The sequence below is a fragment of the Sander lucioperca genome, chromosome 22 (assembly GCF_008315115.2).
Source record: "Sander lucioperca isolate FBNREF2018 chromosome 22, SLUC_FBN_1.2, whole genome shotgun sequence".
NCBI classification, from domain to species: Eukaryota; Metazoa; Chordata; class Actinopteri; order Perciformes; family Percidae; genus Sander; species Sander lucioperca.
The window spans coordinates 9,443,751-9,469,533 of record NC_050194.1 but is presented as its reverse complement, the minus strand read 5'-3'; the positions used below and the strand labels follow the sequence as shown (position 1 = coordinate 9,469,533).

The following is a 25,783-nucleotide window of genomic DNA, read 5'->3' as shown; positions in this document are numbered from 1 at the left end:
GTAGCCACGACGTAGATTTAACGCAGGAGCATATATCACGCTTAAAAAGCGAAAATAAATATGTTGAGGGAGAGAAAAGAGGCTGATATCCGATAACGGTCTTTAACTCTTTAAACAGAGTGTAGCTCTAATGTTAGAAGTATGGGTACATACATTGGCAAGGATTTATAGACATTTCAAAAGCTATGCAGATATCCCAACTACGTAACGGACGAAAAACACTCATACAGTCCTTTTTTAGGGTGCTATCGTGTGCTACATCGTTAATAAAGACAGAAACATGCGGCAGAATGTTTTTAAGGAGAAAGTAGGCCTATCAACAGAAATAAATTATCAAAATTATCGTCATGGGAAAAATACGTCGATAACAGCTTCAAATTTTCACTTTATCGTCCAGCCCTACCCCATAGTGTCAAAAGTCAGTTTCAATCACGCGAGCAGAAATCCACTTCGAGAGCAGAGTGTACCTGCGAGAGATTGTATTTCCCTCCAATGCACGCAAAGCAGACACTCTCGCATGTGATGGCTGACCTGTGCGCTTCCTAAATAGTTTTACACATGCACGTGCCATTCTTTGCTTCCCTCTATGTTTTGTTTCACGCTCTCAGCTGCCTGCACATCTCTTGATGGTTGAATTAGTGCATGAAGACTATTATCTGCACCTGTGAAATGATGTAATTTGCTCGTGAGCCTGTTTATCAAGCTCGCAAGATATGACATAATCCTGATATGATGATCTGTGAATCCATACTACGTGTGAGAAAATCTTCAAAGATGAGTCAATATAAAGGGCAGTGTCAAAGCAGTTAAAAAAACAAACAAAAACAAGGCTACAGAGGGCAGCTATAACATTCCCGAGTGCATTGCTAAAGGTGTGAAATATTTCACAGTTGGAGATACATCAACAAGGCCTTCCTCAACAGTGCAGAGGTTTTGTTGGATGGACTTCCGCATAAAGACACCATCATATCCAGGATTAAAGACTGGCCACTGTCCGTCATAAATGAGTGAATGAATGAGAGTGGACATCAGTGACATCCCACGTTTCTCAGTTGGCTGACAACAGACCATTCACCAGTTGCGTCAGCAGGGCTGGCCCGTGGCATAGGCAGCATAGGTAAATGCTAGGGGCGCCAGCAGTCCAAATGGGTAAAGAAAAGTTAAAGCTAATAAAAAAGAAATGGAAAAAGCATAAAAAAATATCATAAAAGTGACAAAAAAAGCATTTAAACATTGAAAAAAGAACCAACAAATTTGACCGCCCACCAAGAGACAGGGTCTGTCTGAGGTTACTGTCATGGTTGTGGTTTTCTGTTGTGGTTTATTGTTGTTATTTCATTCCCTGTTGTCTGTATCGTGGTTGTGTGTTACCCGTGTTCTTTTTGTGTTCTGTTTTGTTTCCTGTTTTGCTTCCTAGTTCCGTCCTTGTGTATGTTTTCATGCTTCAGTTTCCTGTTTTACTTTGTAGTGTCTGTTTCTCCTGTGTCATGTCTTGTTTTATTTCCTGCCTTATGTGTTTTCCCACCTTTGTGATTTTCTGCCCCGCCCTGATGTGTCTCACCTGTTCATCAGCCCTCACGCACCTGTCCCTCGTTACCACTCTCGTTACCTCATGTATTTAGTCTCTGTGCTTTCTTTGTCTGTTGTCCGATCGTTGTCGTTACATGTGTCTCTCCCTCAGTAGTTTTGTTCCTTGTGTCTTGGGATTTACTTTAGCCAGTTTTCTACCTGCTTGCATCAGGACACTTTTTGTTGTAGCCAGTTTAATTTAATAAACCGTCGAGACCGAACATTGCCTCCTCGTCTCAACTCTCTGCATTTTTGGGTCCAAGACTGCACAAATCCTGACAGTTTCTACCTGTTTGAAGGAAGTTTTTCCTTGCCGCTTTCGCACCAAATGCTTGCTCTTGGGGGAATTGTTGGGTCTCTGTAAATTATACCGTGTGGTCTAGCCCTACTCTGTAAAGTGTCCTGAGAACTTCTTTTATGATTTGAAACTATAAATGAAATGTAATTGAATTAAATTCAGGGGAAACATACAGGCCGGACAAAGCACAACACAACAGCAAAAGACAGGAAGAGAGATCACACCATTTGGTCAGCCCAGTTAACATTTGATTTATCAGTAGCTTACATCACAACAAGGTTTTGTATGTGTGAATGAGTAACTGAGAGAGGTGATCGAGTGCAAATAATAGGCCTGCAACTCCATTATCACTGAGGTCAAACTTCCAATAACAGTGTAACTAACTATCAGTGCACAAATTGAAAATAAATTACATGCACGTTAACAAATGCCACTGCCATACCGGCCGCATTCATCTTTGTAAATTGATACTCATCATTGAAAAGGTTGCCGACTCCTGGTCTGGACTCATGCAAACACAGACCTTTATCTCTTACTCTTATCTTTAATGTTAAAAGGTTAATGACCAACGCGTACATGTTTCTGCATGTACATACAGTAATTATGTTCATATGCCAATAAATCAATATGTTCAATAATTACAATGAGCTGATCCTAACCCCGGTCTATTTCAACCACTTTTCTTACCCTTATGAAGTACTCAACAATACAATATTCCATACAGGCCATATTTTCATGGCGGGATTAGAGCTGAAAGGGTTGTTTGATTATTATATTAGTTGATCAATAGAACAATTATTCGCATTGTTTAGATAATCAATTATGACGTATGTTTTTTAAACAAAAATAATGAAAACTTACTGGTTCCATTTCCTCAAAAGTGAATATTTTTTAAGCCCAGTTCAGATCAAAGATTCGCAACGAGACGAGTCGAAACTTGCAACTTCTTGCAACGAGTCGGTCTGCAGCGTTCTAAAAACCTGCCAGTTCAAACCAATAAGATGAAGAAGATGATGGTGTATCATCTCCCTGAAAACGCGTTGTTATCCTTCCGTTCTAACTTTCAACTTTTAGGCTTTTTTATAGCTGGATATCAGTGGTGTAGTCTAATGTATTGTAGTGGGTATACTGTACTGTATATATATATATATATATATATATATAGGGGGGGCCATATCATAGTGGGGGGTCTGGGTGTCCTCCCCCAGGGAAGTTTTGAGCATCAAAAACTTAATTTCCCGTATTCGGATACACTTTTATGCACCAATTTACGGTGGGAATACCTTTATTGTGAAAAAGAAAAACACAGATGACAATTCAAAATATATCAAAAATATAATGGAAAGTATGTTGTTGCGTGTCACTGGGCATTTTTAAGTGGGTATATGAAAATCCTGGAGCTTTCTTAGTGGGTATACTGCGTATACCTATATATCATTTGTTTAATCTAAATCTGAATGTGGATAACATTAGTGATAGTGAGATGCTTGCTACAGTTGCAATTCTAGTGATGAATCGGCGAAAACAACGGTTTGCTCCTCTGATTCACTGCTTTGTTCTAATGCCGTTGGTCACTCTCCATCTCGCTTACCCATATAATGTTACCGTGCTTCTGGCGGTCTTGGAGCTCCGTCTAAAACTCTGCCATTTTGACCAGCTGAATGAAATTGATTGTGGATCATTTCATTTCTATAGTTTATAGCTGACTTTACCAGCTGACTTCTCATTAGCTGATCGAACAAGGTGACGTCCCTTAAGTTCTAAAACCAGCCTCTGCGACTTAAACTGCTGAGTCGCAGCAAAACCATTAGCTGGCTTGAGTCCAGCTGAGACAGGCCAGTTTAGACCACTGCAACTTTTCTCTGCGATGTTTCGTCTCGTCGCGAATCTTTGGTCTGAACTGGCCTTTAGTTTTTAGACTACTTTTTAGTTTTTAGACTTCTATGATAGTAAACTGAATATTTGGGGGTTTTGGACTGTTGGTTGAACAAAACAAGCTATTAAAATATGTCAACATGGGCTGTGTGAAATTGTGATTGGCATTGATCGATAAATGGACATAAGTATTGGCTTATTAATGGATAATGAAAAGATGTATTAGTCGCAGCCCTAGAGGTGATATTCACACAACTACAGTCAGCATTCTAATTAATTTATGAAATATCCAAGTCAAATCACTGCAGTATACAATATTTAATAAAAGACTTTTGAGGTATTATTATACTCATCAACCATGCTTATGTTTTATATTTTATGACATGTTTTATGTCTAATTGTTTGACAAATAAAGTTTAAGTAAAACTTTTAATGCTAATCTAACATTGCAAGACACAAAAGGAATGGATTCTATTGCTTTTATGTTATGAAATTCCACAGTAATATTTCATCTGCCTATTGTATTATGCATTTTCTATCCTGCACTGCTTCGAGTTTTCCCCACCAGTACATTATAGTTTCATCTGTATGCAAGTAGAATATCTCTATTCATTATAATGTCCTCCTTTTACAATGAACATTACACCTGTTCTCATTGCCTGTTGCTGTAGTTTTAATTAGAAGCCCATTCTCTCACTCACTGTATCAGACATTGAGGTATTTCCCATCTAGTTCCTTCTGGTAGAGACTGTCTTCCCCCTGAATAACGCTCCCATAGGTTGTTTGTTTCAAGCAACATTTACGACCTAAATTTACATTTATAGTGACGGCGCCCTCTAGTGGTCACATAATTATTATGGGAGCAAAGAAGGAAGTAAGGTGACGAAGAATATGAGCACCATATTGGAGGTAGGTTGCGGTGGACATAGTCTCGCTTTGCCAGACCTTCCTCCACAGCACTCCGGAGGAAGGTCTGGCTAGTACACACAGCATTCCGGGATAGGAGAAAAACGTGCTCTGGTTTATTGGCACGTCTTTAAACCAATCCCGATCGTCATTGGCAGCGCTAAGCACTGCACGGAGCCTCCGTGCCTCTGCAAAATAGCCTTGGGAAGGGACTTGTTTTGGTGGAACGTGTATGTTCAAAAGTTGTTTTAGTTGTCCAACAGAAAACTCAGATTGGATAGATGGTCTAGCTAGCTGTCTGGATTTACCCTGCAGAGATCTGAGGAGCAGTTAACCATAGTCCTCATAAATTACATGGATGAGGGCTGAAGAGGAAGCTCAGGGTTGCCATTGCAGAAAAGACAGACAGAGACCGTCGACTGTGAGAAACAGCTGCTGCTCACAGATTTACAGGTGTATTACTGCATACAAGTACATGAAATGTATCTCTTCTCTGTTGCTGAAGGACATGCTTTGTCACACACACACACACACACAGAAAGAAAATGTGTCCTGTTCCCACTGATGGACAACAGAAGCTGTGGCAGAAGGATGGTATTAAAAGCCAGCAGGGGATGTAGTGGATGAAAATGTCAGAGCAACCAGCAGGCTATGTTCTGTAACATGTTTAATCAAATTACAGTGTGTGTGTGTGTGTGTGTGTGTGTGTGTGTGTGTGTGTGTGTGTGTGTGTGTGTGTGCATTGCTGTGTGTGCATCAGTGTATGTGTGTCACTGTGTGAATTTCTGTGCCTGCTGTGTTTATAGACTGTATGCATAGTAGATCTGTTAAACCTTTGAACTCTGCAGTAGAAATGGTCTGCCAGTGCCTACATTGGTATTTGCTTATTGTGATGCCATTTCTTGCAGTATCTTTGAATGCTCCATATCACTAAATTCAGTACAACCTAAGCTAAAAGGGTGTTTTCATCAAACTTTACTAAATAATCACACAAAACATATTGATCCAAAAGATTTCTGAATGTAGAAACATGAACAAAATGTTTCTTAACACTCCATAAGCTATTTGAACTATGTACATTGTTTAGTTTTTGAGATATGCTCAGTTGTGATCATCTGCAAAAGGACATCATTATTGTACATGTGTGCGCATGGATATGTTATGAAATTTAAACAGAAAACCTTTTCAATCTGCAAGTGAAGTAAAGCTATAAAGTGTACAAGTAAACAACATGAACAAGTAAACAACGTGAAGAAACATTCAAAAGAAAACTAATTTTGCATTCACACCCTTAGTTTTTAAATCTCATTGCACTTTCTTCTATGACAAATTCTGAATTTAAGAGGGTACTTGCTACCAATTTCTCTTTAAAAGGCTTTTACAGGACATTCGGGTAAATTCATTGAATGACAAACCCAGTGGAGCGCACAGAGAAGAAGCCTGATGTTACTTAGTCCTAGAGGACTGGTTCTAACAGATTCATGCTTTAAATCCAAATGGGGTTTGATCTGCACTGGGGGCAGCAAGCAAAGAAAACCCTGCAGCTTGTTGAAATCTGGTGACACAATTACACTAACAAGCTCAAAACATTTAGATTCTGTCCTTGTTCATGATTCTATCCCTGCACTCTCAAATCCTGAATTGCAGATTGATTACTACTCAAATTTGTTGCATGTGTGTGTGTGTTTACTACTTCTTGTACAAGCCTCCAGTGTTTGGTTATGCTTGGCCACCTATGTGTGTTTGTGTGCATTTAACTGGGTAACTCACCCAGCCAATACTATGAAGAAGTCCAAGCGGTTCCAAGTGTCTCCAAGGTAACACTTCTTGCCGAAAATCCCCAGAGCCACCATCTTGATCACCATCTCAATGGCAAAGAACGCAAAGATGAAGTCATCGAAGTTCTGCAGAAAGAGACACACGCAAAAAAATACAAGTTAGCAATATGAAAACTTGCATTCTATCTAATTTCCAGCAGGGGGCAACTACATTGGTTGCAAAAAGAGATTCAATTACATAGAAGTCTATGGGAAATGACCCTCCTTCTCACTTGATTTATTAGCACAGTAAACATTTTCATAATGAGTTTAGGGTCTCAATCGCTAGTGTCAAGTCTTCTTCAATACAGCATGATGTTGATTTAGCAAATTAGGGTCCCATTTATTGAAAAAAGACGATAAAGCAGGGTTTGCTTTGCTTCAGTGGCTGACCTGTCAGTCAGGACAGAGGCTTAGCAATGGCACTGTGGGTGTTGTCCCTGTTTTCGTCTTAAACTTTGACCCTCCCGCTGTGTGGTTTCACTTCATCAAAGTTAATTTTAACATTTACATTTAACAAAAATAGAGAGGGAGAACCAGTGAACCCTTGACAGAAATGTGATTGATAATTCCTGCAGAGGAATCCTCTTATCTTTGCCCTGCCGCCAGGAGGTTAGGCTCCCTGTGGTAAGAGAAAAGAAGAAAAGAAAAAAATAACAGAATCCTTGCAACTACAAAGAATGTGGTGTCTTGCTGAAGGCGACTTCTGTAAGAAAGATGCTTGCTGACAAAATGGGTCCTCCGGCCCAAGGATGGTTTTGCACACCATAAGTTCACCTTGCTGCCATAACAGGGACTCAAGTGACAAATGTCCTCCAATCCAGAGTATACAATAAAATAACCTGGAACAAGCCTCTTATTGCATTAATCAGTATTCCTGCCCTCATTATTGTCTGTCTGGCTGCAAGCTTCAGCTCTCCCAATTATTATCAGACTGGACTGAAGGAGAAAACAAGAGTGAGAATGAGGACGCGAGTTGGACAGGAATTCAAAAGAAGATAACCTTAATTTTTGAAACATGAAAATCAAATAATTATCAAAAAGGCAGAAGAGAAGGAATTGGAGATGAGGAGGGAAAAGAATGCAGCTCAAAGTCAAAAAAATGAAAACATAATTTTGGAAGAAGATCAAGGCACAGGACACCCACTGATGATGAGTCATCCAAACATGAACAGAGTATAAATATATAAAATCTTGCTAGCTTAAGCAGAATACCTCCCGCTGCTCTAAAGTTCACTGTAAGTAAAATGTAGAGGGTCACACGGGAATGTATATGCGTGTGTGTGTGTGTGTGTACTACTCAACGTTCTCATCAGTCCCATCCATAGGCTTCTGAGCAATGCTTTTTAAAAATGACCTTCATCATACAGTCCATGCAATCATGTGATTATATTTAAGCAGCCTATATCAATGATCATGTTATTATTTTCAGCAACTGACAAAAACAAGGACTACAAAAATCACAGATCTTTGGACCACCCTTTAAGTGTGTTGAGTCACACTCATCGCTGATCGTTTGCCACAGCATGCTTTGGCCGTCAATCACAGTCTGTCAATCCACACAGGAGTCTGACTGTTTACGAAGGTAAGAGACAGCCATTTAGCTTAACAGTAATTATGGACTGAATATAGAGCATAGGAAAATATATACGCTAGCGTATGTTGAATGAAATTGCTTGGGCCACTGACTCCAGGCAAACTTTAAATCGTAGCTAATTGTAGGATTGTATTGTCACACTCCACATAGCATAGGCATATGTCACACATCCTCCTTCTGGAACGCGGAGTAGGGAATCAGAACTTCTGGTCAACACTCCCTTTCTCCATAAGGATTTAGATTATCAGCCATAATGTCTAAACCATCCGAGGTAGACTGACCACGAGCTACGTGGTTGTGTAATGAATGTTTCTGCTCCTGTACAAGCTAGAAGTCTGTATGAAATCAACCTTGTTTTAAGAAAAACATGTTTTAGTTGCGATCTTAAGGAGAAAAACTACACCACCCACAAACCTAAGCGTAACAGCAGCGTCTCTGATTGGTCCAACTCGCTGTTACCATAGAAACGTTTACCGTACCCACGAAACTGCGAACGGCTAGAGCGATCTTCTACCATTGAAGTTTATGATAGTTTCTGTAAACGGTCTTGTACCTTTTGCCTTTTTTGCCGTTTTCAAAATGTTTTTTACTTTGAGTGTTGGTCAAGCAGTATGTATCGGGCTACGCCATTGTAAAAAGCTAACCGGAAGAGCAGCATCCCCACTCAGAGACGTTATTCCGGTCTTCAATAGTTGCGTGACATAGGCCTATTCGGGGATGGGAGGAAACGTGCTCTGGTTTATTGCCATTTCTTTAAACCAATCACAATCGTCTTGGGCGGTGCTAAGCACCGAAGAAAAGCTGCGGTGCTGCTGCAAAATAGGCTCGGAAGGAACTTGTTTTGGTGGAACGTGTACGTTTAAAAGTTGTGTGTGTTGTATGTATGTACTTTTCCAAGTTTGCTCCCCCCATTTTAAACCATAACCAGGCACTAACCATGGTCTCATCTTTGGAGAGCATTCATGTAGTCTGTCTAGAAATCCCAACAGATTTTACGCAAAATATTGGGTTGCACTGCTGTTTTCTAGGATATACAATATATTAGATAGTTGGTTCCTTTAGCAAACAGCTACCCCAGCTTTCTCCCTAACGCTGTCCGTACATCGCTCCAGATGTTTTACACACCTCATCTCACACTCATTTAGTCCAAATAGGCAGAAGAGCCTCAGAGCAGATTGTTCAGTCATGCATATAATCCCCCAAAAGAATAAGATAAAAGAACAAACATTGTATTCAGTGTTTGATCTAAATTAAATGTAAACTGTCTCACTGCTGGAACCAACTTGTCCATTCTATGGTGCAAAATACAGTGGAGACAGGTATTGTGTTGACTCGCTATCAGGTGACGATCAATCCCTGTTGATTGATCCTCACCTGATATTTTCTTCCAATTTAGAAAGCCCAGAGCACTGTAGTCTGTGTTACTCTACTGTTGACCTTGCGAGTATGTGTTACAGACATGTGCTACCTTCATGACAAGAGGCCAAATATAAGGGGAGTTCTTGCTATTCTCCAGTACCCTAGACTGGGTAAACTCAGCCCGATCTGCCGGCGATTTGATTTTGCCCTGCAGCTCAGGCTGGAAACCTGTACGTTTATCTATCCTGCTTCCGTTACAATTTTGCGGGGACCAATCACAAACTGGCTTATCCACCTGGCGCGCTATTGGCGGGTTTACCACGATGACGATAGAGAAGCGACCAAGTAGCTTCTTGTTTACATTCAACATAGCGGCCACCGAAGCGCAGCAACACGTTGATGCGGCTTTCGCTGCTTCGTCACCCAGATCGTTGGTCTGATTGGTTGAAGGATTATCTAATTGCATACAGAGTCATTTAAACTATGCCCGTTGATCACGCCTCTTGTGCGATAGAAAATACAGAGCAGACTCCCCAGACCAATGTTCAATCTTAAAATGTTACTTGAAGGAAAGGAATTTGTTGATCTTTGCCCATGAGAATTCAATAACAAATACCTTAGACATGGATACATTTGTTAAAATTGTTGCAAAGGGAAACATGATACTGATGAGATAGATAGATAGATAGATAGATAGATAGATAGATAGATAGATAGATAGATAGATAGAAAATGTTCTGATTCTCCCTGTTGGATTATATATGCTTTTATATGATTATATAACTTTGAGTATCAGCTTAATTAGTTGATTTAGTTGTTTTCTTTGAGTTTGAATAACACCAAATATTGGCTATGGGGAGAAGTCTCACTTGATTAGGTTTTAATTTTGTTTGAGAACTAAGCTCATCCATTGAAAATACATATTGAGTTGTAAGTAAAATTGCCCTCCACTGACTCCAATCATAGGGTAGCAGCAAACTTAGAAATGCTGCTTCACTACCTCCCAATTTCCCTGCTTCAAATTGTTCTTTATACATTAGAATATAATTAAATAGAACAAACACTTTATTTATCCCCATAGGGAAATTAATCTTCTGCATTTATCCAAACACCCTATTTACAAACACACGTAGCCATGGAATGGAATTGCATCTGATCTTGACTCTGACAACCCTCCGGTTGCCAGCTGTCATTTTGCCAGGGATTCAAACCAGCAACCTCCGGGCTACTCCGCTTCTCTAACCTCTGGGCAACCTACCGCCCAAATCGCCCCACCTTTTTGTTTCTACCAGCCCACCGTAATATAGCAGGTTAAAATTAGCCCTGTACGGGGAACTTTACAATGCAACCATAAAGCTTTAAAAATTTTCTACTAAAATGTAAAGAGATGTATTTAAGGTAGAGCAACAAAATAAAAACTTCATTCAGGTCTAACTTCAAATTGAACTTTGAGTGACTTGGAAGTGTTGGCAAAGACAAAGAAATAAAGTTAGATTGAGCTTTGCCAAGCCTTTTAAAAACTGTTTCCAAATCTTGTAGTCACTGTAAGGTTGCCAGCGAACCAGCGGAGACTACAGGTAGTAACTGTGAAGTGCCACTGTTCAGCAAGTTACAGTTTATATCTCTCCCTTAAACCACAGCTTGTTGTTTTTGCACATTTGTTTAGCTTTAGGTAGATGTATTGCTGAACTTTGGACAGAGCTAGCTGTTTTCCCCTGCTTCCAGTCTGTATGCTAAGCTAAGCTAATCGCCTGATGAGCCACATGCGAGTGGTACTGATCTTCTCTTGTCTCTCAGCAAAAAAAAAATTATATTTCCTCAAAATGTCAAACTATTTTTTTTAATTTTAACATTTTTTTTGCTTGTTGCTACAATATGTTACATTCAATATTTTTCTGTAGTGCATGTTTGTTTTTTTTATGCAAGAGATAAATAGATAATCACTGTAAAGTATGTATGAATGGTTTCTGTCTGCCTATTTAAGGTCTGGAGAAAAGGCCCTATTGGACCAACAGCCCTTGTTAGTAATCAGCTTTTCGAAAGGCACTGCACACTGGACCTTGCATAATAGATAGATAACAGGGCACGTCAGTCTGTTGGGAAGAAGAAGAGTCCAACTATTGACAGGTGTTACGGTCCAAGATGCACAGTTGAGAGAGGACTAGCGTTGTGTGAAATGAAGGAGCAGAAATATGCTGAGCATAAAATGACTGCATTGCTCTCTCCTCTAATACTCCATCCTATCTATCTCTGTTCTCTTTTGCTTGATGACAGAGCCATTCCTCTTTCTCTGCTGCGGAGTAATTACTCATCTATTTTGCATTAGCTAAAGCCTGCATGCCAGCAGAGCTCATCATACTGTATAAGAATCCCCTTTAAGACTGTACCTTCAGTACACACACACATCTGCACACTGATACATACAGTACATGCATACTTTAGCACATACAACATGGGACCAAGCCTTTAGGGACTCTTGATGAATTGACATTGAGCTGATGTCAGCCAGCTTAACCTTCCATGCTGTTCTCATTTCAAACATGCACACAAATACACATGCAAACACACTCTACGGACAGCTGGGTTTCAAAATTAATCGAAGTCAACGGGACATGCTGGCTTGAGGCATTCCCACTGGAGCGTACTGGTGTGGCAGCACATCGTAATACAGCCTCTGCAATCTCGATATTGATTCCGCGAAATTAAATCATTGTGTGAAGCACGTTGCATGATCCTGATGAACAAGGATTGGATTTCATATCCAAACATACACCAATCACAGGCTAAGATCTCCAGGGTTTCCTGACACTGATGACACCACGTTGAGTTTTTACCGAAATGGAAATGTGTGAGTTCACTGTCGTGATGGTTCACTGGCTGTACATCCATGTGGAGACCAGAGAAGCCGAACACAAGCCTGCCTCTGAGGTTCATAGACACAAATGACCTGTGCTTAACGGCTCACTGCTCTCGCACTTCCAAATTTCTGCCCTCCACTGCGTTCTCTCCCTGTGAGAAGATTTACACAGGGACAGAATTTTTGAACTCCGTTGGATATTTTCTGCAACTTTTGGAATGTCCCCAAAGAATAATGAGACTTTCACATTATGTGAAAACAAAACAAAAAAGTTAATTATAATATCATCCAGCCTAATCCCTGTTCAGACACGCCTTATGAAATTGGCTTTCATTCAGCGTGACAGTCACAACAGGGTGAAATAGGCCAACAACTGACAGCACTGAACTCGTGGTGAGTCAATCCAATCTAAAACTCTTTGAAATAGTGAAGGATGAATATGCAAAATTAAGTGGTGAATCAGATAATATAAGGGATGGTAATGCAATATTCTTTGGACAACTGAAACCCTATAATTGGAATATCATAACTCACATACAGTTTAAAAGGGCCAACTTTTTATTCAGGTTTCGCATGTGTTGCTATTGATTATTGTGCTCATTGCTGCCATGGTATTGCACTGTGTCTCTCCGAGATCATTTGTCAATGAAACAGTGTTGGCAATACTGTAAAGTCTTTGAATCTTTTGATTGTGTGTAGGTGGTCTGCTCATCCTTCTATATTTATTCCAAACAAACCACTGTTGCTGCTGCCAGAAATGGAAAAGCCTTCACTTCCTGTGCACCAGACGAACCCTGTAAGGACTTACCAGACGCAGACTGTTTATAACAAGCAAATTTCAAAGCTTCTTACCGCAAATTGTGGGTGCAGGTACTACTACTACTACTAAGCAACTATAAAGTAACGAAGTGGCAAAAATGTGAAAGTATTTGTATACATCTAAATATTGCACATTATAGGGATTTCTCACAGTAGACATTTGAAGCAGGAAGAGCACATATGTACTAATAACATGTGGCTCATTCTATACAAATGTCTCAGTAAGCCATGACAGTGCGCACATGCACACTACCAGGACCCTGAAACTGAAGAAGCTAAATGGAATTCAGACATTATAAATTGTACATGCTATCAGTTAGCTACACTTTCTATATTAATCATGCCCTATTGCTAACCATTCCCTCAACTTTAGACTCCAACATGCTGTAGCTTCATAATAATAATAATAGAGTACATTTATTATATAGTGTATACAAGTCACTGATAGGATAGTTTAGTAAATGTACCTAAACACTTACTGAAACTTGTCTTTAGCTGTTAAATGTCCAACTTTTCTCACTAGCTACTCGCTAACTTGTTTGGTAAGCTCAAAGTGGCTAACGGCTAATGCTATTTTCACTGCATAGTACGTCTGTGGTCTACTTAACTCGCTCTTTCTTGGTTTTCCATTAGCAAAAGTTTTGGAGTTTTTGTGGACAATTTTGAAATAGCCAAGTTTTGTTTCCATACAAGTCAACTTTTATGCCAATGAAGAAAAAGAAATAATGGGATGCTAACTTATGTCTTCGGCTTTCTGCTGCTCTTATCTTCTCCCTCACTCTTGTCTCCCTGCATTAACAGCTGTATGGGATTCCTACTGTATGTGAGCTACTGGCATTCCTTCTCTTCCTCCTCCTCCTCCTCCTCCGGTCTACCACTAACTTCCATCTCTCTCATCTTTATTTTTCCCTTATCTTTTTCTCCCACTGCCTCCCTATATCTCCCAGGGAAGGCTTATAACTCCCCCGTTACTGTGATTATGTCGGCTGCAGTATTTCACTGTGTGCACAGCTACAGTCTGAGTGTGTGGGGGGTACATTTGCTTGTCTGCATGCTCATGTGTATACGGGATGTGTCACTTTGATGTGCTTGCTTATAATAATTTGTACTTGACTGTATATAGCCTGTGTGTGTGTCTGTTTTTGTGTGTCTGTCTTTCACAAAATATTACACTGTATGGACACACATAAAGCCAATCCGTTCTCATTCCCAACTCGTCACATTCTGACGCTTGGTCAGGGGCCCTCAGCATCAGATACTGACACACAATGCACCCTTTAGTGTCTGTATGGGACGTACCGGGCTGAGCAGCAGCTAGATCGCCGCGCTGTAAGATGACGTAGTATGAAAAGAGATAAGGGTAGTGTAGTATATGATTTACTTACACCACAGTAGCAGTATTATAAAAGACTGAAATCCACATAAGGAGGCAGGTTGGGGTGTTGGATAGGTCAAACAACACAGGACTTTCACCCAGAAGCCTGGGGTTCATGTGCTGTTCATCCAGTGTGTCACTTAAATGTACATTTTCTAACCCCACCCATGAACTTTCCCTAACCCTAGTCTTTGTCGACGACGTGTCATTTAAGGGATAGTTCTGGTGTCTGATGTCCCTCACCTTCCACTTTCTTTATGTTGGCATTCTAAACTCCAGTCAATTCGGGAAACATCTTCTGAGCTAGAACCAACAATCAAGTTATATATATCTTTTTTTTGAGTAAAATTCTCATTACAGACTCGGCAGCCATTTTAAATCCACCAAATGTTATGTTCCAACAAAACAAGTTCCTTCCCGAGGCTATTTTGCAGAGGCACCATACCTGCGTCCAGTGGTTAGCGCCGCCCAAGATGATTGCGATTGGTTTAAATAAATGCCAATCAACCAGAGCACATTTTTCTCCTATCCAGGAATGTTGTGTGGACTAGCCAGACCCTCCTCTGCAGCGCTGTGGAGATAGGTCTGGCAATGCGAGACTATCCTAAACCTAACTAAGTGGTTTTACCCTGCACGAAAGATGACAAGGTGGGCGTATTGATCATACAGCTTCTTTCTCTCCCTCTCTGAATTGTGCATGTAGGCTTGCGTGTACCTCTCAGCCTAAACAGTGACAGCCCACACAGCCCTGTGTGTGTATGTGTGTGTGAACGCCCATGTTACTTCTCACATTGCCTGAGAACAAATGTAAACACACGTGTCTGCCAGGCGCACAACAGACATCAGCAAGCTTTATCGCGTGTTATCAATGCGTCAAGCGACCAAGCCAACATTACCCGCCCTCTCATCACCTCCTGAACGGAGCCTTTATGTTCTGCACTTAATCACTAACGCTGAGTGCACTTAAAACACTCCCTAATGAATTGAGGCGACTCACTACAAATCCTCAAGTGTCGAAGCAGTTATTATGGATACAGTATTGTGCCCAAGTGTAAAGTGACGCAGCCCTTGACGAACAATCAAGATCTGCAGATCAGAAACATTCCTGCACATGATTTAAATATTTCCATGTGTTATGGCACATGAGCACAGGCTGTTGTGGTTAAATAATCAGCAGCCAGACAATGCAGGGGGGACATGTTGGCAGGAGGGCTGTCTTTCAATAAGGAGGAAGTCCACAGCAAGTATCCACCGTGCTGAAGTGTCCTTCAGCAAGTCCCTGAAAGTCTACCAGCTCCTTGTCTGTGCTGCAGCTGACCCTGACCTCTGATCTCCATATAGGTTGTAAGCAGGAATTCATTTCCCAGGCAATAACGTATAATGAAAGTATAATGACATCTGTGCATTTCAGCAGGGATGTCCTTGTGGCCATTCAAGTCAATGCTTGATATTCCACCACTCATGCTACGGCGCGTCCCAGAAGCGTGCGCTAAGCCGGCTCTCGGCTCTGCTAAAGATACACGCCAGGTCTATTTTCATGCGAGTCGCGGGGCATTCGGACATCTGTGCAGGAAAACAACAGCAAAAGCATCCAGTCAATTTACCAAAAGACACCCCCCAATATTGTATACGTCTCCTCTACAACACCATGGGCGACGAGAGATTCATCTTGGACGTGGAAAAACATAATTCTACACCAAAGGTCCTTGAGTGCTTAGAGTGGAAGGTAGATACTAGCTTAATAAACATGTGATTATTCTTTCAAGTACTTACATAGAGACAATACAATCTGCGAGTCAGGCAGCCAGGCCACTCCACTTCTGAGACTATCCCGGTGTGGTATGGCGCATGGCGGAGGAAGGAACATAACCGCGGCGCAGCCGGAACACAGCACACACGCGCCAAGTCGAAAATCCGAGTCAGGTGGTAGAGTAACTAATTAGCTAATAGACTAAAATCTATCGATTAATGGAGAAAATAAACCACAGATTAACCCCAAATAAAAATATTATCAATTATCAATTGCAGCCTTACATTTATTTATTTTTTTAACAAAGAAAAAAATCAATAATTTGGAAAGATAGCATGGCTGTAGATGGTTGATTCGTTTAAGAATAGTGTTCTATAACATTAAAAAAAATGAAGTTGCTACGTTGGTAATAATGCCTTTTAGAAATGTTGGTAATCCATTTAGCTATGCTTAATAAGGTGTATATAAAAAGATTTTAGGGCCAAATCCTGTGCAACTCTTTTCCAGAAGGTGATTGGTCAATGGTAGACAATGTCTCTCAAAGCCTAACTAATGAAGCCTGAATCCAGAATCTCTCTCCTGGTGTCCATCCCTGCTTGCATCCCTACTTTAATAAAGGGCATCTTAACAGATAGGAAGTTGTCTATATCTTCTTCTTGGCTGAAACAGGTGCCATCAATTCTGCAAAAACATTTCCCTGCAACCTTTCCGAAAAATAAATCTCAGCCACTATGTATGCTAATTCTGCCTGTCAGAAATCCGAATGCTATTATCACGGGGTCAGATGCTTTCATCACATACACACACACACACACACAGTTGCACTGTGCAGGCAGGCGGACAGCCACACGTGCCGATGGAGGCTCTGTGTGCCTCATGTAGTGAGGACAATAGAGAAGGCTAACTGTAATCTGCCATTCACTTGAGATGCACTCCTATTAGGTGGAGGGAGATAATATTGTGAGCGAGACTTTTTAGCTCTATTAGAATATTTATAGAAACCAGGGTAAACGCATGCAGACATAAGATCTGACGTCTCTTCAGCCTCACATTTATGCTAGGCTGTTAGGGTTAACCTCTCAGCCATAGACTGTAAAAATAATGGACTTAGCAGCAGTGAACTCATCCATTGGTTTGTGGACTACAGTTTTGAAGCCTTGAGTTTGGCAATTAGGCCATCTTGGTTTTTTGAAACCGGACGTGACGAATTTTGGATGAGAGGTTGCCGCTGGAGAGGATTATGCAGCTAAGCCGGTGTCTTCTATGGTTGTAATGGCGCTGCGCTAAGTTAAACTCTAAAAGAGGGAAAGTTGCTGATTTTCTGCCGGCAGATGCGAGTCATCCAGCAGGGTACTGGAGCCATTCAGCTGCACGCACAACAGTCAGAGATACAGAAATACAGGCCACTCTCATTCAGGACTAAGAGAGCCATGTTGAGTTGCATGCCTACATCCATCAGACTCATGAATAGCTGATCTATTTATGTATTTATTCATTTATTTATTCATGTATTTATATACGTATACGTATATACATTTTTTAACATTATTTAAATGTTTTTATTGCCTATTTTTCATACTTTATGTATTTTGCTTTGCAAGTTTTTACTTTCTGACTGCTGGTATGTGATGTGTGTTGTATATTGTGTTGTGTAAACTGTACATGTGAACTGTGCCACCATGTTGAATGTGAACTGTGTTGTTGGGTATGGATTATACATGCACTGATGTTCTGCACAAATGAAGTTCCTAACAGATAGATAATGTTAATTGTCTTGAATTGAACAATACAGAAAATCAAGCCAAACCTTCCGTTAAGTTACCAGCTAACGCTGGCGCTAGCTAGCATGCTTGGTTGGCAAGGTGCTACCCAATGCTGAACAAGGCATTTTTAGGCGACCAAAATGTTTCAATTAAGTTTGATAAAGTGAAAAAGAGGGCCAAAAGTGTACGACGAAAACATGGACAGCACCCCAAAAAAACCAAGTTCGCGTCTATTTTAACGTACACAGTGCCTTGGTTAGCAATGCTAAGCCTCTATCATGATTGACAGGGAGAAGGGTAACCACGCCCTAAAGCATACCCTGCTTTATTGTCTATTTTAAAATAAATGAAACCATAATTTACAAAATGAACAACATGCTGTATTGGAAGACTTGAAACTAGCGATTGAGTCCATAAAGTCATTATTAAAATATTTGCCTAGGTAATAAATTGAATGAGAAGTAGGGTCATTTTGTTATAGACTTCTATAGAAGCCAACATCTTTTTGCATCCAGTGTAGTTGCCCCCTGCTGTAAATTAGATAGAATACAGGTTTAAGGCATTTCCGCATTGGCTTCAGGTTTCAGTGCCAGAAGCTCTGTTCATTATCCTTTACAGTCTATGATCTCAGCAAGGAATTCAAATCCATGGCATCTGCCTGCCAACTCCTCTCCCTCCTTCCTTCTTTCTCTCTTCGATCTTCTCTCTGTGTATCTTTCTGTAACCCAGCGTTCCCATTGTATTGCCAATGATTTCATTTGCTTTCCACGGACATCGTTTTGTACTGTAGCTGTGGGGGGACGATGGAAGGTTAAGTGTGTTTTGTAGAATTCAGAGCAGTATGTGTTCCATTGAAAATTCTCCTTCAGGAAAAAAATAGACAAACTTTAACATTAAAGCTGATACATTATAGCCAGAGTTTGACATTTCTTTGAAACTACTCCAATCGGGTAAATCATCCTTTATCCCTTATTTTTTCACTTTTATACGGAGGGCTTTCTGATGGTTGTACCTCATCTGGAGTCTGTTGAGGTTTGTTTATCTGGGATAAAGTGTTAGAAGGGGGATAAACCACAGATAAGAGTGATACTCTTTTTTTGCTTGCTGCAGACATATACTGTAGACAATGTTAAGGTGTATGGAGCCGGAAGGATACAATTTAGCACATCACATATATATTGGTACATTTATGTTGGATGTTAAGTTACAAGAAAGTGCAGTACAGAAATGCAAATATATATGTAATTTAGTTTTGCCATTACATAGCTTTTCCATCACCAAGTTTTTACAGTTTACCTTTGGGGAGGCATAAATGTCTGTACTGACAACAATTGGACGGCAATAGTTGTCGAGACAATATGCACTCAAATCCACAAATGTCAACCTGCTGGTGGCAGAAAAGTTAGGGGATCACCAAAGTCATTAGGATTCATTGTCTGGGGACCATGAATGTGTGTACAACATTTCATTACTGTGATTGTTGAGATTGTGTGGACCAAAGTAATGGACTGACTGACCACCTGACAGACAGACATCACTAGAGTAACGGTTGATTGAATGAATACTGTCGATACTATCCAACCATGTTGTAATACAGCTGAAAACAAGTTAATTTAAAGCTATAGTGCATAGTTTCTGTCGCCCCCATGAGGAATTCTAAGCAATGACAACAACACTGTTGTTGCATCCACATGACACAAGCCTTCCGTAATCGCGCACCACCCCACCCCTCCTCCACACAGTTACTTGTTGCCAAGGAGGACGAGGAGGATTAAAAAAAATATGATGGACTCTTCAGAAGAGTTAATTATCTTCACTTGAAGCCTGACGACACCATTTTCTAAACATAACCATAATGAGAAATACAGAGAGTTTTGTGAAGCCTGTAGTCTTAATTAACTTTGTAGCAACTAATTTGGCAATGGCTTGAATGTAACGGACATTACACACTAAAGCTTTGAAGCGACTTCCGAGTGTCATTAAAACAAATTGTAAATAATGCCACATGGTAACCTTTCAACAATGCTGACACATGAAGCATGGGTCATCTTTTTCTCTGCCCTGCAGCTACACAGTGGCCTGTGACCATTACAGTAGCCATTAGCTGCGTCAGGAGATGAGAGCTCGTTTAGCCTGCATCACAGAGGAGAGCTATGGAGAGGCCTGGCAGACCTTCATCATTAGCCTGATGCTAGCAGGGCTATGTTAAGCACAGGCCTGATCTGAGAGTGCAGGCACTAAATCAGTTTTCTGGGATATTAGCCCTCGGGTCCACACAAGGAAGATAATTGCGGATATTTTCGGATCGTAACATATAACCTTATCAAATGTCCTTGTTTGTTGGTTTAGTTTTTTTTTACCATCTTACCACTTAAAGGGATAGTTTGTAGTACTTCTCCATAGCTAGTGTATTACCTACAGTAGATGGCGGTCAGAACGCCCCCAGTTTAGAGAAGCAGACAGGAGTCCTGACGCAGAAGCTTAGCAATGAACTGCTGTGGACGGTGGCATTGGCTAAATGTATCTTAGCCACCAAATCAATATCAGTTTAAGCATATGCTATATTTTGAACATTTTCATCGCTTTACCTTGCCATCAAAAAGCCCTTTCCAACGTGACTGAAGCCGTTATCTATGCTCTCTTCAAAGTTTGTTTGTGCTATTGTGTGACTTTGGTGTTTTAACCAACCCGTTCTCACTCCAAACTCGTCAATACTGACACTTGGTCAGATAACCCTAAGACTCTGTCTTTAGACCTTTAGCCTCTGTACGGAACGCAGTGCTGTAAGATGATGTAGTATGAAGAGTGACAATGGTAGCGAGTAGTATTAGACCGAATATTAAGACAGAAACTCTGCGTAAGGAGGTACAGTAGGCTGGGGTGGTGGGTGGGTCAAGGAGTCCAGGGTTCGTGTCCCATTGTTGTCCCACGTGTCACTTAAATGTACATTTATAAACCCCACCCACGATCTTTCCCTTACCCTAACTAAGTGGTTATGTTGAAAAATGATGCCAAATGTGTCCCGACCCAGAGTGTCAAAAAGTGCTGCCAAGGGTCCCGACCAAGCGCGTTGGAAAATGAGGCCTAAGGGGTACCCAGAGCGTCAAATATCATCGCAGATGGGATTACATTGGAATTAGTCAAAAGCCCTCTGCGTCTGACTGAGACACTAAAAGAGACTTTTTTGCATCAGTAACTAACACCAAAGGCACCTGACCAGGCATCGGTTTTAGTTGAGACTTTGTGCTGCACACAGAATAAACACTAAATTAAACCATTTTCACCATATGGCCTACTCTTCTGTTACCACTATTCTGTGTTATCAAAATCAATTTGAAAATCATGTATTAAGGTAAATATTTGACCTGAGGATGTTGTAAAATCAAGCCAAACTCTCATTAAAAAAAGTAAAAGATGAGGAGAGACTGAGGCAACAGCGTACCAAGAGTGCAAGAGGAAGACAGAGATGTGAGAGAATGAAAATGGAGAGAAAACTGGAAAGACAGTATGTTCCAGACAGTGTGAGACGGATCAAAGACAGACAAGAGCATGAAATTGTTTGGTTTATGTGCCTTTACGATCTCTTAACATATCGGTGCGGACAGCGATGGGGAGATTGAAATGGAGTAAGCGAGGAATTAATGAGAATGCATTTAACCTCTAGGCTGTACATTCATCTGCACTCCGGAGAGGAGACCCACTGAATTAAATCACATCTCATATCCCTGAGCAGAACGACGGAGGCAGTTGATAGGCTCGGGCTGCCCAGCAACAGCAGCCTCAAACTCTCGGCTCTTCGTGTTTCTTTTTTCAACTCAAACCATCCTACAGTTAGGGCTGGGTATTGTTGAAAAATGTTCGATACTGCTACCGATGCCAATACCGAGAATTCAATACCGGTTCCTCAACGTTACCTTTTACTATAACAATTTTATAAAATCCCTTTTAACAAAAAGAAATTACAACATTACACATTAATCCTGCCTGTCTTAATGACATGTAATGTAAAACAGCCAATCACAAGCATTATTAGATCTTGGTAGAAACATGCTGCATGCTTATTAGCTCACTGATGCTGATGAGATTGGGGACTGCCCATTTATCTGACGCTCCATTGTTCCGACCTCTCAATAACCCAAAAAATTCCCTTTGGTCCTACAGCCCACTAGTCCGACGTCCCTTTGGTGAGAAAATTATGAATCCCACTATGGCCACGCCAAGACACGCCCTACGAAGCAGCTCGATTGGTTGGGGTTAGGCATTTGACCTCGAGTGGTTAAGGTTAGGATAGCCGATTGGTCAGGGGATAGGACCTGGACAAATGGGGTTACGTTACCTTGCGTAAGCATGGACGCCTGGCCAATAAATGCTAATGAAGGGCGGGTCTTGGCGTGGCCGTAGTGGATGTCGGACTAGTGGGCTGTAGGACCAAAGGGAATTTTTCGGGTTATTGAGAGGTCTGAACAATGGAGAGTTGGAGAAATGACATGGCACCGATTTACTCCTATTGAAATTTGGTATTGAATGACGAGGCATTTTTCGATACTCGATACTATAGAGGCAATCTGGTCGGTGCCTACAAAGTTTTGAATTCGGTACCCAGCCCTACCTACACTATTCTCCAAATTCAGCTTTCATTTTTTTTTCTTTGTTACTCTTCATTCTTCTCCTTTCCTTTCCATTATTTCTTCCTTTTCTTTCCCTATCCCCTGCTTTACTTTTCACTGTTTTCCCCTCCTCTTCTTCTTTCCTTTCCTACCATCTTCTCTTACTTTCCATTCTATCCCTGCTCTTCCATTTCCTTTCTTTTTTCTCTCAAATGTAATGTTTTAGATTTCATAAGAGAAAAAGAAGAAGAAGATGCTTTGGATCAGTAAATGTCTTACCCAATTCATGGACTTCCATTCCAGAAAGTATATACTCGGATTAGGGCTCTATTTTTTAAATGATAGATATTTCATTTTGAAATGAAGCTGCTCGATTTCACTGAGTCAGTGGACAAGAAAATAAGAGGACTTTGTTCTGATTCAATCTATTTGGAACCACTTTGCAAGCACTTTATCCCGTCACTGCAGAAGATGTACGGTGCCAGATAACACGGATCCAATCGACTGCGTCCCAGTCCGCCTCATTCCCCTCATCCGACTTAGAACAAAATGGGTTTTCTATCCTCTGTGTTTTACAACAAGAACAACAATGCCTCCTCCATTAGTGTTTGTTAGGTTAAAGGAGGTCCATAAATTAATGGAAACGCCTCCACACAATGTTGTTGTTTATTTTCCCATCTGAGATAATGCAAATGGAGGGCGGTGCAAAGGCCAGATATGATGGAAAATATTGTTTCAGTATGAGAGGCATTGGTTTAGAAAATTGGACCCATACCTCTGAGTTCCTGCTCTCAATCATCTGTTTCAACGTGTTTGAATAATCTGCCATAAGGTTTTATCTTGCTGTAATGTCTGATGTTTCCCAGCCGTTGCTCTCTGTATTTGTTGTCCTTATCAAAAAGTGTCACATTCATGTAGGTGAATGTTATATTTCTAATGTGTGTTTTCATTCCTCTTCATGCTCGTCCCACTGGAAGGCCTTTCAGTCGGTTGTACTTGTCTTATTGAATAAAGATCAAGGAATATAAATGACTGCTGGTGATGAATGTGCAATGAAAACTGTGGCTGTCAAGTTTAAAAGATGTAGACATTTACCAGGCAGGGAGGGCCCACAAAAAGACGTAATTGACTTGCATTATGGGGAATATAGGATCCAGCATTTTTGGATCTTGTCCCCAAGACAACAAGTAAGACTATGGGTTGCCTTTTGCTTAAGAAGTAGTTCTTCCAACGTGTTGTCTGACCACATTGAGAATCAAGTGTTTATCTCACGCTACCAGAAATTAACTAGTCGATACTAATACCAATGAAATTTCACTGTTGTCGATACCCAATTCGATACCAAGCTAAAAAAACAAAAACACAACAAAAAATCCCACGTATTCCTCTATGACGTGTATTTTAGGATAAGGATAACGAGGCTAACACTTAGGCAGGCGGCGTTGCAAGGGGTTAGGGACACTCATGTTTTCAATCTTTCTTTTCAGTAAGTGGTGTGTGTAAGTGCAAACATACACGCATAGGTATCATGATATTCTGAAAATAATGGACTTAGTGCAACACATTCTCATGAACGGATTCGTATGATATCATAACAAAAGTTATACACAACAATTGGTATGATGTGTCTATATATGGTATGATGTTACTGGGAACCGGGTCGAATGGTAATGGTAGTCGTTTGCCAATGCAGTTGAGTTTAGCCGACAAAAAGTTAACTTCATGCAAAGATGAAAGTTAAGTTTAAGCACCAAAACAACTTAAAAACAAGTAAAGATAAAAAAAAAAAAAAAAGATTGTGGTTAGGATTAAATAAACGAGACACAAACCCTCGTTTCCTCGGTGAAAGTCTTGTGTTTTCCCCTTAATTTCTTCCGGGACACGAACTTCGCTCCTCAGCTTAAAAGCCCTGTGTTTTAGTACCCATCCACCCCGACCTCATCCCTACACGGACCAGAGCGTTCCTATACAGCAGCAGTCAATGTGGTGCATGCAGCAATAAGTAAGTGGAATACATACATATTACATTGCTTTACTTTTCCTAGCTGTATGTACAAATGGTTCATGAGAACAGCCTGGTTAGGTACATATCCCCACTGCTGGAAAATAAGTATTTTATTCTGCTCCTGTTCTGCTTGGATTTTCCATATTGAACACAGTGTGGAAAGAAAAGACATTCAATAAATAACAATCCATTAACTGACTTACCTGCAGGATCTTGCACCTCTCAGAGTCACAGACGATGTCCTCGCAAGGATGAAACATGCCCAGTGTCACACAGTTCAGCAGGATCACCAGCATGGACGCTCGCTCGAACCACGTAGAGAAGAACAGTTAAGGAATGTAACAAAGACAGATGATAACAGCTGGCAACAAACAAAAAAGATAAGCATTTCTCTCGGCTCCCTCCAGTGACCTCATTATCCTATTCAAATGTAAAAACTCCTCTGACAGAGGGATGCACGTTTATCTCTTTCACTCCAATTGACTATCAAAAAAGGTTTTTGAGAGGAAAAAGGAGCCACAGAGGAATCTGGGGAGTGGGGAAGCCCACCTGTGGCTGTTCTGAGTGGCAGTCGGTGCTCCCATTTCACCCTGTTTACCAAAGATCTGTTTGCAAGGTGTGTTGTTGGAAAGTGTTTCCATTGATAGCAAGGGCAAAATAAATAAATAAAAAAAAAAAAGAACAGAGGCAGATGCTGAGAGTCTGGTAGGCTGACTGAGAGGATTGTTTCAGAGTTAATGTGAAGACATCTTGATGCATAGCGCATGAATTTTATTGACCACAGGGTCGAAGTGGGCATTTCTAACGTGGTTAGGTTAAATGCAAGCCTAAGCTATGTGACTCCAATCAATGATGGGACCAAACACAAACACACACACACACACACACACACACACACACACACACACACACACACACACACATTAATGATCGCTGCTGCATCCAGCCTAGTTAACAGTGAGAATAGTTTGTCAACCAAGTGTGTGTGTGTGTGTGTGTGTGTGTGTGTGTTAAAAAGAAAACTTTCATCTGTGAATGTGTGTATGTGTGTGTAAAAGGGTGCACACAGGCTGTGAGGACAAACGACCTGTCGGTCTTGTATTGCATTTGCCACCTCTTGGTCATTCATCCCGCTGACCCATAATGCAGTTGGGTCAGCATGGCAACACAGCTGACACAAAAAAGT

At 40.8% G+C, this 25,783-nt stretch overlaps 1 protein-coding gene across 12 annotated transcripts in view; it reads right to left on the bottom strand.

Annotated features, from left to right (window-relative positions):
- The window catches only part of cacna1g (calcium channel, voltage-dependent, T type, alpha 1G subunit), a 231,939-nt gene extending 207,032 nt beyond the window's left edge, over positions 1–24,907 (bottom strand). For all 12 annotated transcript variants that reach the window (XM_031312182.2, XM_031312188.2, XM_031312189.2 and 9 more), the window contains exons 1-2: positions 24,801–24,907; positions 6,419–6,552 (exon numbers count right to left, since the gene is read on the bottom strand). In XM_031312182.2, the coding sequence (XP_031168042.1) occupies positions 6,419–6,552; positions 24,801–24,893 (227 nt within the window). In that variant the 5' untranslated portion in view covers positions 24,894–24,907. The remainder of the gene's footprint in view (positions 1–6,418; positions 6,553–24,800) is intronic.
- Positions 24,908–25,783: the final 876 nt, after the last annotated feature.